The sequence below is a fragment of the Pseudorca crassidens genome, chromosome X, assembly GCF_039906515.1.
Source record: "Pseudorca crassidens isolate mPseCra1 chromosome X, mPseCra1.hap1, whole genome shotgun sequence".
In the NCBI taxonomy this organism is placed as follows: Eukaryota; Metazoa; Chordata; class Mammalia; order Artiodactyla; family Delphinidae; genus Pseudorca; species Pseudorca crassidens.
This window is the reverse complement of record NC_090317.1, coordinates 69959532-69973767: the sequence shown is the minus strand read 5'-3', so window position 1 is coordinate 69973767 and position 14236 is coordinate 69959532. Positions and strand designations below refer to the sequence as shown.

Here is a 14236-nt window from a genome sequence, read left to right as displayed (position 1 = left end):
GAAAATCTTTTTCTGTCCTCTCACTTTCAACCTACTTGTGTCTTTGAATCTAAACTGAGTCTCATGTAGACTCATGGATCATATTTTTTTGTTTGTTTGTTTTTTTGTTTTTGTGTTACCATGTTATGTTAAGATATTTTTTCTTTTTTTATTGGGATGTATTTGTTTTACAACATTGTGTTAGTTTCTACTGTATAGCAAAGTGAAGTAGATAGAGTTCTCTGTGCTATACAGCAGGTTCTCATTAGTTATCTATTTTATACATATTAGTGTAAATATGTCAATCCCAATCTCCCAATTCATCCCATCCCCCCTTCCCCATCTTGGTGTCCATACGTTTGTTCTCTACATCTGTGTCTGTATTTCTGCCTTGCAAACTGGTTCATCTGTACTATTTTTCTAGATTCCACATATATGTGTTAGCATACGGTATTCATTTTTCTCTTTCTGACTTACTTCACTCTGTATGACACTCTCTAAGTCCATCCACATCTCTACAAATGACCCAATTTCATTCCTTTTTATGGCTGAGTAATATTCCATTGTATACATGTACCACATCTTCTTTACCCATTCCTCTGTTGATGGACATTTAGGTTGCTTCCATGACCTGGCTATTGTAAATAGTGCTGCAGTGAGCATTACAGTGCATGTGTCTTTTTGAATTATGGTTTTCTCTGGGTATATGCCCAGTAGTGGGATTGCTGGGTCATGTGGTAATTCTATGTTTAGTTTTTTAAGGATCTCCCTACTGTTCTCCATAGTGGCTGTATCAATTTACATTCCAGTCAAGAGTGTAAGAGGGTTCCCTTTTCTCCACACCCTCTCCAGCATTTGTTGTTTGTAGATTTTCTGATGATGCCCATTCTGACTGGTGTGAGGTGATATCTCATTGTAGTTTTGATTTGCATGTCTCTAATAATTAGTGATGTTGAACATCTTTTCATATTCCTCTTGGCCATCTGTATGTCTTCTTTGGAGAAATGTCTATTTAGGTCTTCTGCCCATTTTTTGATTGGGTTGTTTGTTTTTTGATATTGAACTGCATGAGCTGTTTGTATATTTTGGAGATTAATCCTTTGTCCATAGATTGGTTTGCAACTATTTTCTCCCATTCTGAGGGTTGTCTTTTCATCTTGTTCATGGTTTCCTTTGCTGTGCAAAAGCTTTTAAGTTTCATTAGGTCCCATTTGTTTATTTCTGTTTTTATTTCCATTACTGTAGGAGGTGAGTCAGAAAAGGTCTTGCTGTGATTTATGTCAGAGTGTTCTTCCTATGTTTTCCTCTAAAGAGTTTTATAGTGTCCGGGTCTTAACATTTAGGTCTTTAAATGGATCGTGTTTTTAAATCCATTCTGCAAATCTCTCCCTTTTAATTGAGAGTTTAATCTATTTGCCTTTAAAATGATTGATGATAATATATTAGTTTGCCAGGGCTGCCTTAATTAAGTACTACAGACTAGGTGGTTTAGCCAACAGAAATGTATTTTCTCACAGTCCTAGAGGCTGTAAGTCTGAGGTCAAGGTGTTGGGAAAGTTGATGTATTTTTTCTGAGGTTTCTCCCATTGGCTTGTAGATGGCCATTTTTCTCCCTGGGTCTTCACCTGGCCTTCCCTCTATATATGTCTGTGTCCTAATCTCTTCTTACTAGGACACCAGTCATACTGGATTAGGGCATACTCTGATCATCTCATTTTAGCTTAATTACCACTTTAAAAACCATATCTCCAAATAAGGTCACATTCTAAGGTACTGGTGGTTGTGACACTTGAATATATGAATTTTGGGAGAACAGTCTGTAACAGATAAGGGAGGACTTTTGCCATTTTGTCTTTTGTCATTTCTGATAATGGAGCTGGAAAACAACTCCATTACTTCCCTATTTTATATTTAATTGATTTTTGTAGTGCACCATGTGCCTTTTCATTTCTTTTGTATATATTTTTAGCTATTTTCTTAGTTGTTACCCTTGGGATTATAATTAATATCTTAAACTTGTAACACACTAGTTTGAATTAATAATACCACTTTAACTTCAGTAATATACAGATTCTGCTCCTGTGCATCTACATGCCTCCCCATATATGTTTTATCACAAATTACATCTTATATATTGTGTGTCCATTAACATAGATTTATAATTATCATTTTATACATTTGTCTTTTAGATTATATAGGAAGAAAATAGAAGTTCCAAAACAAAAAGAGAACAATTTTGGCTTTTATATTTATTTATGCAGTTACTTTTACTAGTGTTCTTTACTTTATCATGTTGCTTGAGTTATTGTCCAGTGTTCTTTCATTTCAGCCTGAAGGACTCTTTTCAGCATTTCTTACAGGCAATTCTAATAGCAGTGAACTCCCTCAGTGCTTACCTGGGAATGTCTTAATTTCTCCTTTTTTTGAAAGGATAGTTTTGCCAAGTATAGAAATCTTGGATGACAGGGTTTTTTTTCTTTTTAGCACTTTAAATATGTCATCCCACTGCTTCTGAACCTTATGGTTGCTGATATGAAATTGGCTGTTAATCCTATTGAGTATCTCTTTGTACATAACAAGTTGCTTCTCTGTTGCGGCTTTCAAGAGTTTTCTTCTTGTTTTTGGCTTTCAAAGGTTTGAATATAGTTTCTCTCAGTATGGGTCTCTTTCAGTTTATCCTACTTGGAGTTCATTGAGCTTCTCAGTGTATCATTTCCTGTGTGTGGACTCAAAATAATACCTGACGTACCTTGGTTTCAGCCTGAAGAACTTCCCATAATATTTCTTATATGGTAGGTCTGCAGGGACTGGATCCTCTCAGTTTTTATCTAAGAGTATCTTCATTTCATCTTTACTTTTTATTTATAATATTTTAATTAATAGCCTATTTTTTGAACAATTTTAGGTTTACAGAAAAAAATTGAGAAAAAAAGAGTTCCCATATATCTCCCTCAGTCAACCCCCAGTTTTCCCTATTATTAACATCTTGCTCTATCGAAGTATAATTGTTAAAACTGATGAGCCAATATTGACACATTATTATTAACTGAAGTCCTTAGTTTACATTAGAGTTCACTCTTTATGTTGTACATTCTATGGGTTTTGGCAAATGTATAATGACATGTATCCATCATGTATACCAATCTATCATCATATATACCAATATACTTTGTATCCTGCAACCTTTCTATAATTGCTTATTAATTCAAGGAGTTCTTTTGATTTTTCAGGATTTTCTACATAGACAATCATGTCATCTATGAAGTAAGATAATTTTGTTTCTTCTTTCTCGGTATATACACCTTTTATTTTCTTTTTCTTGTCTTATTGCATTATCTAGGACTTTCAGAATGATGTTGAAAAGTAATGGTGAGAGGGAATATCCTTGCCTTGTTCCTGATCTTAGTGGGAAACTGAGTTTCTCACCATCAAGTATGATGTTAACTGTAGGTTTTTTGTAAGATGTTCTTTATCAACTTGAAGAAGTTCCCCCATCCTAGTTTGCCGAGAGTTTTTATCATGAATGAGTGTTGGATTTTGTCAGATGTTTTTTCTGCATCTATTGATATGATTATGTGATTTTTCTTTTTTAGCCTGTTGATGTGATGGCTTACATATTAATTGATTTTTGAATGATGAACCAGGTTTGCATACCTGAGATAAACCCTACTTATTGTAGTATATACATTGTTGTATTTCTTTGCTAATGTTTTATACAGGTTTTTGCATCTATGTTCACGAAAAATATTGATCTGCAGTTTTCTTTTCATATAATACCTATGTCTGGTTCTGGTATTAGGGTAATACTGGCCTCATAGAATGAATTAGGAAATACTCCCTCTGCTTCTGTTTTCTGGAATAGATTGTAGAGAACTGGTATAATATCTTCCTTAAATGTTTGAACCCATCTGGTCATGGTACTTTCTACTTGGGGAGGTTATTAATTATTGACTCAATTTCTTTAATAGATATAGGCCTATCCAGATTGTCTATTTCTCCTTGTGTGGGTTTTAGTAGACTGTGTCTTTCACATAATCAGTCCTTTTCATCTAGCTTATCAAATTCATGGGCATAGAGTTGTTAATAATATTCCTGTATTATCCTTTTAATGTCCATAGCATCAGTAGTGATAACCCCTATTTCATTTCTGAAACTTTGTAACATTTTTGTCTCCTCTCTTTTTTTCTTAGTTAACCTGACTAGAGGTGTATTAATTTTACTGAACTTTTCAAAGAACCAGTTATTTATTTTGTTGATTTTCTCTATTGAAGTCCCATTATCAGTTTCATTGATTTCTACTCTAATTTTTATTATTTCTTTTCTTCTTACTTTAGATTTAATTTGCTCTTTTTTTTACCTAAAGTGCAAGCATATATGATTGATTTAAGGTATTTCTTCTTTCCTACTCTATGCATTCAATGCTACTGCTTTAACTGTATCCCACAAATTTTGATAAGTTTTGCTTTCATTTACATTTAGTTCAAAATATTTTTAAATTTCTCTTGAGATTTCTTCCTGAGTCATGTGTTATAGAAGTGTGCTGTTTAATCTCCAAGTGTTTGGGGGATTTTCCAGCTATCTTTCTGTTGTTGATTTCTGGTTTAATTCCATTGTGGTCTGAGAGCATACATTGTATGATTTCTGTTCTTTGAAATTTGTTAAGATGTGTTTTATGACCCAGAATGTGGTCTGTCTTGGTATATGTTCCACATCAACTTGAGGATAATCTGTCATTTGCTGTTGTAAGATGAAGTCGTCTGTAGATGTCAGTTATATCCAGTAGATCAATGGTGCTGTTGAGTTCATCTGTGTCTTTACCAACTTTCTGCCTACTTGATCTATTTCTGATAGAGGGCTGTTGAGGTCGCCAACTATATAGTCAACTCCTCTATTTCTCCTTGAAGTTCTGTCAGTTTTTGCCTCACATAGTTTGATGCTCTTTTGTTAGGCATATATACATTAAGAATCGTTATGTCTTGGAAAATTGACCCTTTATCATTATGTAATACCTCTCTTTATGTCTGATAATTTTCCTTACTCTGAAGTCTGCTTTGTCTAAAATTACTAAAGTGGGGCTTCCCTGGTGGTGCAGTGGTTGAGAGTCCACCTGCCGATGCAGGGGACATGGGTTTGTGCCCCGGTCTGGGAAGATCCCACATGCCGCAGAGTGGCTGGGCCCGTGAGCCATGGCTGCTGAGCCTGCACTTCTGGAGCCTGTGCTCTGCAATGGGAGAGGCCACAACAGTGAGAGGCCCGCGTACTGCAAAAAAAAAATAAAAAATAAAAAAATAAAATTACTAAAGTGATTTCCTTTGATTATTGTTACTATGTTACTATGGTATATCTTTCTCCATTCTTTTACTTTTAGTCTTTATATTTAAAGTAGGTTTCTTGTAGACAGCACGTAGTTGTCTTATTTTTTGATCCATTCTGACAATCTGTTTTTTAATTGATGTATTTATACCTTTGATGTTTAAAGTAATTATTGATATAATTTTATTAATATTTACCATGTTTGTTACTGTTTTCTATTCATTACTCTTGTTCTTTATTCCTATTTTTATCTTACAGTCTTTTTCTGTCTTCTCTGGTTCTAATTAAGTATTTTTATATGACACCATTTTTTATCTTCCCTTAGTATATCAATAATCCTACTTTTTAATATTTTTAGTAGTTGCCCACTAAAGAGAGTTTGCAATATATATACATACACAACTAATCCAGGTCCACTTTCAAATAACACAATACCACTTCCCAGGTAGAATAATTACATTATTACAGAATATTTATAATTCCTACCCCCATCCCTTCCTTATAACATTGTTGCCATTCATATTACTTATCCATAAACCGTAATCATGGAATACATTAGTTTTATTAACAAACTGTTACCCATTAGATCAGTTGAGAATAGAAGAAATAAAAGATTTTATTTTGCCTTCATTTATTCCTTCTCTAACACTCTTCCTTTATATAGATCCAGGTTTCTTATCTGTAGCATTTTACTTCTTTCTAAAGAACTTATTTTAACATTTCTTGCAAGGTGGGTCTATGGGTGACAAATTCCCTCAATTTTTCATCTAAGAAAGTCTTTATTTCTCCTTCATCTTTGAAGGACAATTTTGCTGGGTACGGATGGAATTCCGGGTTGGTAGTACTTTTCTTTTAACATTTTAAATATTTCATTCCATTCTTTTCTTGGCTTGCATAGTTTCTAAGGAGATGTCTGATACAACTCTTATCCTTGCTCCTTTATATGTAAGGTATTTTTCCCCTCTGGCTTCTTTCAAGATTTTTCCTTGATCTTCTGCAGTTTGAATATGAGATAACTAAGTGTAGATTTGTGGGTATTTATCCAGTTTTGTATTCTCTGAGCTTTTTCAATCTATGAGTTTGATGCCTTTCATTAATTTGGGGGGATTCTGTTGTCATTATTGCTTTAAATATTTCCTCGGCTCCTTTCTCTCTTTACCTTCTGATATTTCTATTATGGGTCTATTGCCCCTTTTGTAATTGTCCCATAGTTCTTAGATATTCTGTTCTTTTTTCTTTTTTTTCTTTTAGTTTTGGAAGTTTCTACTGATATTTCTTCAATCTTCATTGATGGTTTCCTCAGCCATGTCCAGTCATTGATGAGCCCATCAAAGGCATTCTTCATTTCTGTTATGATATTTTGGCTTTCTACCATTTCCTTTTGATATTTTTCTTACAGTTTCCATTTCTCTGCTAACATTATCCATCTAGTCTTTCATGTTGTCCACTTTTTTCATAAGAGCAAGTAGTATATTTATCATAGTTTATTTATATTCCCAGTCTGATCATTTCTACATCTGCCATTTCTGAGTCTGGTTCTGATTCTTGCTCTGCCTTTTCAAACTTTTTTTGTCTTTTAGTATGACTTCTAATTTTTGTTTGAAAACTACACATGATGCACTAGTGAAAGGAACTGAGGTAAATAGGCCTTTAAAGTGAGGTTTTATTTTCATTTGGCTGTGTTTACTGTTTGCTGTAGCTGTTGGAAATTGAAGGCTAAACGTTCCTTGGAGTCCTTGATTTTGTCTGGCCTATTTTCCTTGGATTTCCCTATAGACTTCTTAGATATCATCTGAGATGCACAGTTCTTTCAGTTGTATTCCTCATATTATAATACAGAAGCCTTATTGATGTAGTGGCAAGGTGCTGGGGGACTAGAAGTGTTCTATAGTATTGTGATTAGGCTTAAGGTTTTTATTTAGCCTGTGTTCCTGGGCTGTGCTCTACACAAGTGCTTCTCAATTTTGTTTTGTTTTGTTTTCCCCTTTACATGGGACAGGAAAGCTAGAGGGTTCTAGAATTGTGTATTTCCCTTCTCCAAGATTGGTTGGGCTCTGGTAATACCCCAGTAGGTTAGGCTCTGGTACAATAGTTTCTCTTGAGAGCAGGCTTTGTTAAGAAGAACAGAATGTTCTGGGCATATTTAAACATGACTCTTCTTCCCTTTCTCCTGCCAGAAGATGAGGGGATTTTTCTGAAATCACTGTGAGAACCTGATAGGGCTTCTGGTAATAAAAGTCATAAAAGTGTGGGAGTCTCTGCCAAGACTGGGCCCCTTTGGAATTTTGAACTCTCAAACTTGTCCCACTGAGCTTCCAACAGTTCATCAGTTTAAGTTCCGGTATTGCTATCCTAGTCCTAGTTCCCACAAAGTTTTCCTCTCCTGCATTTCTACTCTGGTAAATTGTACACAAGGTTTCCAGTTTCTCTAGATCCTCACCAACATTCATTATTTTCCATTTTATTGATAATAACCACCCTAATGAGTATAAAGTGATATCTCATTGTGGTTTTGATTTGTATTTCTCTAATGACTAGTGGTGTTGAGCATTTTTACATTTGCTTATTGGCCCTTTGTATATTAGGTTAGGGTATTTGTATATTACTTTGCCCATTTTGTAACTAGCTTGTTTGTTTGTTTATTGTTGAGTTGTGGGTGTTTTATATATATTCTCGTTATTAATTCCTTATCAGATATGTGATTTGCAAATATTTTCTGCCATCCTCTAGATTTTCTTCACACTCTATTGACAGTGTCATTTGATGCATAAAAGATGTTAATTTTGATGAAGTTCAGTTAAACTATTCTCCCCTTTTTGCCTGGACTTTCATTGTCATATGTAAGAAATAACTGCAAAATCCAGTGTCATGAAGACTGTCTCCTATGTTTTCTTCTAAGACTTTTATGGTCGTCACTCCTATGTTTAGTTCTTTGATCCATTTTGAGTTAATTTTTGCATATGGCATAAATTTAGGATCCAACTTAATTCTTTTGCATATGGATATCCAGTTTTCCTTGCAATATTTATTGAAAAGTCCTTTTTCCCCATTGAATGGTTGGTACTCTGGTCAAAAATCTGTCGTGGAGGACTTCCCTGGTGGTGCAGTGGTTGGGAGTCTGCCTGCCAATGCAGGCGACCTGGGTTCGAGCCCTGGTCTGGGAGGATCCCACATGCCACGGAGCAACTAAGCCTGTGTGCCACAACTACTGAGCCTGTGCTCTAGAGCCCCTGAGCCACAACTACTGAGACCACGTGCTGCAACTACTGAAGCCTGTGTGCCTAGGGCCTGTGCTCTGCAACAAGAGAAGCCACAGCAATGAGAAGCCCACACACCGCAACAAAGAGTAGCCCCTGCTCTCCACAACTAGAGAAAGCCTGCGTGCAGCAACGAAGACCCAACCCAGCCAAAAATAAATAAAGTAAATTTTTTTTAAAAAAGAATATTTTATTTAAAAAAATCTGTTGTGGATATTCGAGGGTTTATTTCTGGGCTCTCTGTTCTATTCCATTGGTCTATATGTCTTTATGCAAGTACCATATTCTTTTTGGTTATTGTTGCTTTTTAGTAAGTTTTGAAATCAGGAAATGTGAGTCCTTCATATTTGTTTCTCATTTTCAAGATTTTTTTGGCTAATAGGAGTCTCTTGGGATTCCATATGAATTTTAAGATGGATTTTTCTATTTCTATAGAAAAAGTCACTGGGATTCTGATAAGGATTGCATTGAATCTGTGATCATTTTGGATGATATTGTCATCTTAACAATATTAAGTCTTCCAGTCCATGAACACAGGATTCTTTGCATTTATTTAGGTCTTTAATTTCTTGTAGCATCATTTTGTAACTTTATGTGTACAAGTCTTTTGCCTCCTTGCTTAAATTTATTAAGTATTTTATTCTTTTTGAAACTATTGGAAATGTAATTGTTTTCTTAATTTCTCTTTTGAATTGTTTGCTGTTCTTGTATAGAAGTGCAACTGAATTTTGCATGTTGATTTCATATCCTGAAATGTTCCTGAATTTGTTCATCAACTCTAACAGGATTTTTTGTGGATTCTTTAAGGTTTTCTGCACATAAGATAATGTCACCTGCAAAGAGAGATAATTCTTCCTTTTTATTTGGATGCCTTTTATTTCTTTGCTTGCTTAATTGCTCTGTCTAGAATTTCCAGTAATATGTTGAATAGAAGTGGCAAGCATGGGCATGTCTTAGAGGAAAAAGCTTACAGTCTTTCACCATTTAGTATGATGTTAGTTGTGGATATTTTTTTAACCTAAAACCAGGGAGAGTGGGGTCTGCTAATATTCCCCATCTGTCAAATCAACCGAGAATATATCTGCCCTAGGAAGCTGGAAAGGTAAGAACTGCCACTCAGTTGTCAAACCAACTATAACAGCGCTCCCACGATATGGATGTGTGCCAAAAAGGGGGGCTGCACTCTTCACCAACTGTGCTGCCTATTTTGCAGAAGTTGTAGGTAGGGAAATGGGTGCTGCCCTGCTGCCACCACCCACTTGATATAGGCATTCTATAACACAGAGCTGTGGAAAATGGGATCTGCCTATTTTCACCATCTGCCAAAACTACCCAGAAGAGCCGTTCCACTCTAAGTATCTGGGAGATTTGGGAACTGCCTGACACTGAGCTCCCAAGCTTGCTTAAACAGTTCTTCCACAAGGCAGAGCTGTGGATATGAGTATAGTGCCTAGCTCTAATACCAAGGCTTCCCACTGTTCTTACTTATTTTCAATAGATTTTGTTGAATGAATACTTCTCAGTCTGTTGTAAACCCTTTGATCAATATCTGGAACATTTGAATGATTGTACTTACTAATACTGACAAATTTAATAGTTGTCTCTCCAGGGAAGAGATTTTCATAAGGTCCTCACATTGGCATTCTGGATGGGTTCTTACTATCTTGATGGTATCTTTGACACACAAAACTTTTAATTTGATTAAGTCAAACTTATCTCTTAAAATTTTCTTGCTTGTGCCTCTTACATCATATCTAAGAGGGCTTTGCCTAACTCAAGATTACAGAGGTGTACTCCTGTGCTTTCTTCTAGTTGTTTTAAAGTTTAATTTCTTATGATTCAGTCTTTGATCCATTTTGAGTTAGTTTTTGTGTATGGTGTGAGATAGGAGTCCAAATTTATCATTTTTCTTTTGGATATCCAATTTTCCCATCACCATATGTTGTAAATGCTATTACATGAGGCTTATAATTCATGAATACATATGGGATATTTTCCATTTATTTACCTCTTCTTTAATTTATTTTAGCAATGACCAGGGATCAAGCCTGGACCCCCGGCAGTGGAAGCACAGAGTCCTAACCACTGGACCACCAAGAATTCCCTTTAGCAGTGTTTTTTAGTTTTCAGTCTACACATCTTATACTTCTCTTGTTAAAGTTATTCTTAAATATTTTATTCTTAAATCTGTGTGAATAGGAATAAATTAGGAGAATGGGATTAACATATAAAAAGAAAAAATCTATTGTGAATGGAATTGATCTTTTACTTTCATTTTCAGATTGTTCCTTGCTTGTACATAGAAATAAAATTTATTTGTATATGTTGAAACTTGTATTACTTTTCTATCTAGCGTAACAAATTTCCACAAACTTAATGGCTTAAAACAACACCCTTTTATTTCACAGTCAGAAGTCTCGGTACAGTGTGGCTGGCGCAATTGTGTTCTCTTATTAGGATCTCACAAGGCCAAAATCAAGGTGCTGGCAGGGCTGCATTCCTTTCTGGAGATTCTGGGAAATAATTTACTCCCAAGCTCATTCAGGTTTTGGCAGAAATCATTTCTTCCTTAGACTTTCTATGTGACCTTTCCATCTTAAAGCCAACAATGGTGGTTTGAGTACTTCTTGTGTTTCAAACCCCTCTGACTATTCTTCCATCAGCCAGAAAAAAATTCTCTGCTTTTAAGGGCTTATGAGATTACACTGGGTCTGCCAAAATAATCTAAAATAATCTCCCTATTTTAAAGCCAAATGACTAGTAACTTTAATTATATCAGCAATGTCCCTTTTGCAATGTAATGTAACATTCACAGGTGTAATTCCAGGAGGTGAAGATCATGGAGGCCAGAATTCTACCTACCACAATCTTGTTTCTTGCAAATTTGCTGAACTTATTTATTAGTTCTAGTAGTGCTTTAGTGGATTCCTTAGAATTTTCTCTATATAAGATCATGTTGTCTGCAAATGGAGATGGTTTCACTTTTCCTTTTCCAATTTGGATGCCTTTTATTTATTATTTTGTCTAATTGCCCTGGCTATAACATCTAGGACAATGTTGAATAAAAGTAGTGGGAGGAGATATCCTTATCTTGTTCCTAATATTAGGAAGAAAATATTTAGTCTCTCTCCATTTAGTGTGATGTTAGCTGAAGGTTTTTCATAGATGCCCTTTATTAGGTTGTGGAAGTTCCCTTTTATTCCTAGGTTTTTTTTAGGATTTTTATCATGAATGAGTACTGTATTTTGTCCATTGCCTTTTCTAAATTTATGAAGATGATCATGTGGGTTTTGTTCTTTATTCTATTAATATAATGTATTACATCATTTTGTTTTTGTGTTCCTAGGATAAATTCCACTTGGTCATGATATAATGATTGCTAGTGTTTTGTTGAGAATTTTGCATTTATATTCATAGTATTATTTCTTCTTTAACTGTTTGGTAGAATTCATCATTGAAGCCATCGGGCCTGGGGTTTTCTTTGTGGAAAGATTTATAACTACTCATTCAATTTCCTTATTTGTTACCCATCTGATTTTGTTTAGAGAGATTGTATCAAGTACAGTGGCCCAGTAGTATACTTTAACTGGCATTGTTGCTGATCTGGCCCACTGGAGATGACCTGAATACAATTGTCATTGTTAACTTACGTGGTTGAACAGTTAGAATAGTTTCTTCTGTTGGTGCTTTGGAAATCATGTCAGATATAGTCTGTTTGTAAATCATTTAATTTTAACGAGTAGTTTTAAAATTTAACAATGCCTACTAGCCTTTTTTATCAGAAACCTTATAAACCCTTTCTTAAAAATCAAAAATGCCTAACAATCCTTAATTTTAATGTTTTTGAAGGTTTTGCAAACTTTTCTTACTCCTTGCAAAATATATGCACTCTAGATGGAGAAACTTGTCCTCTGTCCTCCTGTTTACTACAGTGCTGCTTCTGTTGTTTATAGTTTTTCCTCTAAATACAAGTTTTCCTACTGGCTGTTTTTATATTTCTTTTCAGTGGAAATTCTGATATATGTTGGCTTGTTTTATTCAACCTGTAGACATTGACTGACTGCTATTTGCCAGGTGTTGTGCTTAGAGCTCTGATAGGAAAATTTTCTATGAGTAATCAGATTAGCTTGGCATATTACATGTATATTAAAAAAGTAACCCTGTGAAAAGTTATATGAAAATCTAGATTTAGGTTCATAAATGGACTACTAGGAGTACTGGTAATGTTTTTTTTGTTTTGTTTTTTGGGTTTTTTTTGTGGTACGCGGGCCTCTCACCGTCGCGGCCTCTCCCGTTGCAGAGCCCAGGCTCCAGATGCACAGGCTCAGCGGCCATGGCTCACAGGCCTAGCCGCTCTGTAGCATGTGGGATCCTCCCAGACCGGGGTACAAACCCGTGTCCCCTGATCGGCAGGTGGACTCTCAACCACTGCGCCACCAGGGAAGCCCCTGGTAATGTTTTTATAATAGTCCAGTGAATGGACTCACAACACAGAGTAATTTGTACATATTTCATTTTGAAAAGAAAAACAAGAGGAGAGAATAATGGGATCTTACAAGTAAGCAGAAGAATATAGATACACATAGTTTACAAAGCTCTTCAATTCATCTTGTAACAAAGTCTTGATTCTTTCTCTTAGACCAGAAGATCAATTCAGAAGTTGTTAGAGTGGGAAAATAACAGATTATATCACAAGGTAAGAAAGTTTAAGCAAGTAAGTGTCCCATTCATACTACCATTAATAAATTGAAAAAATGGGAATTTTTCAGGCCACAAAAGCATGGATTAGAGAACTAATACTCAATTTTTAATATATACCCTTTACAAAGTATTTTTAAATGCAATGTTTTGTATCTTATTCCTGGATTATTGTTCGGCGATTTATTCAAATGTGTAGGTAATAATTAGTGTAAATTGCTATCAAAATTCTTAACAAACTTTACTTTCTTAGCTTGCTTTGCACTGGAAGTTGACTAAAAGGAAATGTGAAACTAGCAATATGATGGAGTATGTAAGTATGCAGTTACCTTTAATTATATTTTTTGGATTCCATCCTGAATGTTACGTTGTACTATATTTATCATTTGTCAAATCTTCTTTCTACCTTTTTTCTCCTCAGCTTGGACTTTTGTCATTTGGAACATAGAGGTTTCCTTTCACCTTTTTTAGATTTGTAGCCAACATAAAATATCTTGAAAGCTGACAATTATTTAGATCTTAGAAAAATCTTAGCTAGTATGCTCAGATGAAAACACTGCATAACCTTAATCTTCTTTTTAACATACATGCAAACCATCGCATATGGTGATGGGCACAGCTGCTGCTGAACAAAATATTTCTAAATGTAATCTTGTCAAGACTTACATAAAATAGGAATTGACTTCTGAATTCTGGATTCCTTTCCCTGGCTTTTTTTCTTAGCTGATATTTAACTTTCAGTGAAGAAACTATAGATCCTAATTTTTTTTTTTTTTTGCTAAAAGCTATGCAGTCTTAGTCATAAAGCATAAATCCACATATAACCAAAGTGACAAATTCAGCATCATTAACATTCAAAAGAATATGAAATTTATCCAAGCTTTAAATACATGTAGTATTTACATGTACAAGCTTTTATATACATATAGTATATATTTAATAATAAACATTCCATTTCTATTTCATAAATAAGGATTATTATGTATCTT

General features: G+C 34.8%; 1 protein-coding gene across 1 annotated transcript in view; it reads left to right on the top strand.

Annotated features, from left to right (window-relative positions):
* The window catches only part of CHIC1 (cysteine rich hydrophobic domain 1), a 41814-nt gene that overhangs the window by 20534 nt on the left and 7044 nt on the right, over positions 1-14236 (top strand). The window contains exons 4-5 of the mRNA XM_067724697.1: positions 13189-13245; positions 13501-13560. Of these exons, the coding sequence (XP_067580798.1) occupies positions 13189-13245; positions 13501-13560 (117 nt within the window). The remainder of the gene's footprint in view (positions 1-13188; positions 13246-13500; positions 13561-14236) is intronic.